This window comes from Apteryx mantelli, chromosome 20 (genome assembly GCF_036417845.1).
Source record: "Apteryx mantelli isolate bAptMan1 chromosome 20, bAptMan1.hap1, whole genome shotgun sequence".
NCBI lineage: Eukaryota > Metazoa > Chordata > Aves > Apterygiformes > Apterygidae > Apteryx > Apteryx mantelli.
Window position 1 is genome coordinate 7,134,155 of NC_089997.1, and position 1,566 is coordinate 7,135,720.

General features: G+C 43.0%; 1 protein-coding gene across 1 annotated transcript; it reads left to right on the forward strand.

The window, feature by feature from the left end:
- Window positions 1–353: 353 nt before the first annotated feature.
- On the forward strand, window positions 354–806 carry LOC136993839 (olfactory receptor 226-like; the record flags this gene model as incomplete). The annotated part of the gene is made up of 1 exon (XM_067308788.1): window positions 354–806. A coding segment is annotated over one exon (453 nt), but the record flags the coding sequence as incomplete, so codon positions are not given.
- Between the last annotated feature and the right edge of the window lie 760 nt (window positions 807–1,566).

The following is a 1,566-nucleotide window of genomic DNA, read 5'->3' on the forward strand; positions in this document are numbered from 1 at the left end:
CCCTGGAGGGTTTCTCAGGGCTTGATCAAAGACTGCAGCTGTTTCTCTCCCTGATCCTTCTACTCATATTCCTGACAACAGTGACAGGGAACACAACGATCATTTTCCTCGTGTGTGTGGCTCACCGCCTGCAAACCCCCATGTACTTCTTCATCAGCAGTCTGGCATTCCTGGAAATCTGGTTCACATCCTCCACAACCATCAAACTGTTGGTGATTCTGAGCTCTGGTAGGAGAACTATCCCATTTAGCAGCTGCTTTGCCCAATGCTATTTCTATTTTGCCCTGGGTTTTACAGAGTTCTCTCTCCTTGTTGTCATGTCCTTTGACCGCTACGTTGCCATCTGCCAACCTTTGCATTATGCTGCCATCATGAAGCAGCAGCTCTGCACCCGTCTGGTTGGTGCTGGGTGGGTCATAGGCTTCACACTCTCGAGTTACCACCTGGTCCTCCTCTCAAAGCTGACCTTCTGTGGCCCCAACAAGATCCAGCATTTTTTCTATGACAACTCCCCCTTATTCAAACTGTCCTGCTCTGACACCAGCCTGCTTTGGAAAGCAGACTCCATTTTGATATCATTTGTAGTGCTGGGTTCCTTATGTTTAATCCTGGTGTCCTACATGTGCATCTTCCACTGTATTCTGCACATGCCAGCAGCATCTGGGAGGAAGAAAGCTTTTGCTACATGTTCTTCCCATCTCACTGCCTTAGCCATTGTCTATGGAAGCTGCATTGTTCTCTATGCACGGCCCTCAGAAGATGTTTCCTTGGAGACCAACACAATTGTAGCTTTGCTGAACACTGTCCTGTACCCCTTCTTAAACCCCTTCATCTACAGTTTCAGAAACAAGACTGTGAAGCTGGCCCTGGAGGAAGCCCTTGGCCGTGCAAAGGTTTGGCTTTTCCCCCAGTCATGATGCTTTTCATGACAGCAATTCTAATCATGTATCAGGTATTATATCACACACACATATATATAGCTATTAAATACAGGTGCTTCAGGAGATTTATTTTCTTGTTGGATTGTAGTAGTGAAAGTAAGGAACGTGAATTGTGTGTCTTGGTTGCAGGGGGTTATTATAAACAAAATCTAAAAAATATTAGTAAAACATTGAACTCACACAGGACTAGGACATAGACTGCCAGTACATGCTGACACAAGGAAGTTTTCATAAGTCATCTCAGGAAATTTAGCTGAAAACTCTGGGGACAATATCCAAGGGGTGTTGAGGAAAGTGCAAAACATTTTCTCTCCCTGAATAACAGAAGATATTAAGCATGAAAATTAAGCTCAGACATTACAATGGGTTCAAATTCATTGGATTCAAATCCATAAAACACTTCTCAGTTTCATTAGCGTGATGAAGACAGCCTCATTGATTTGTCAATGATAGCCTGCCGATGATAGTTTTATTATTCACTTTGGAGGGAGATTTCTTAAAAATGCATATTTTCGTAACATACTGTCAGTTTGTCCACTATTAAAAGCCCTGCTTTATCTCCACTGGTGACTCCAGGATGCATTCTCCTGAAGGAAAAAAAAAAAAAGAATTATTTCTTCTTGGA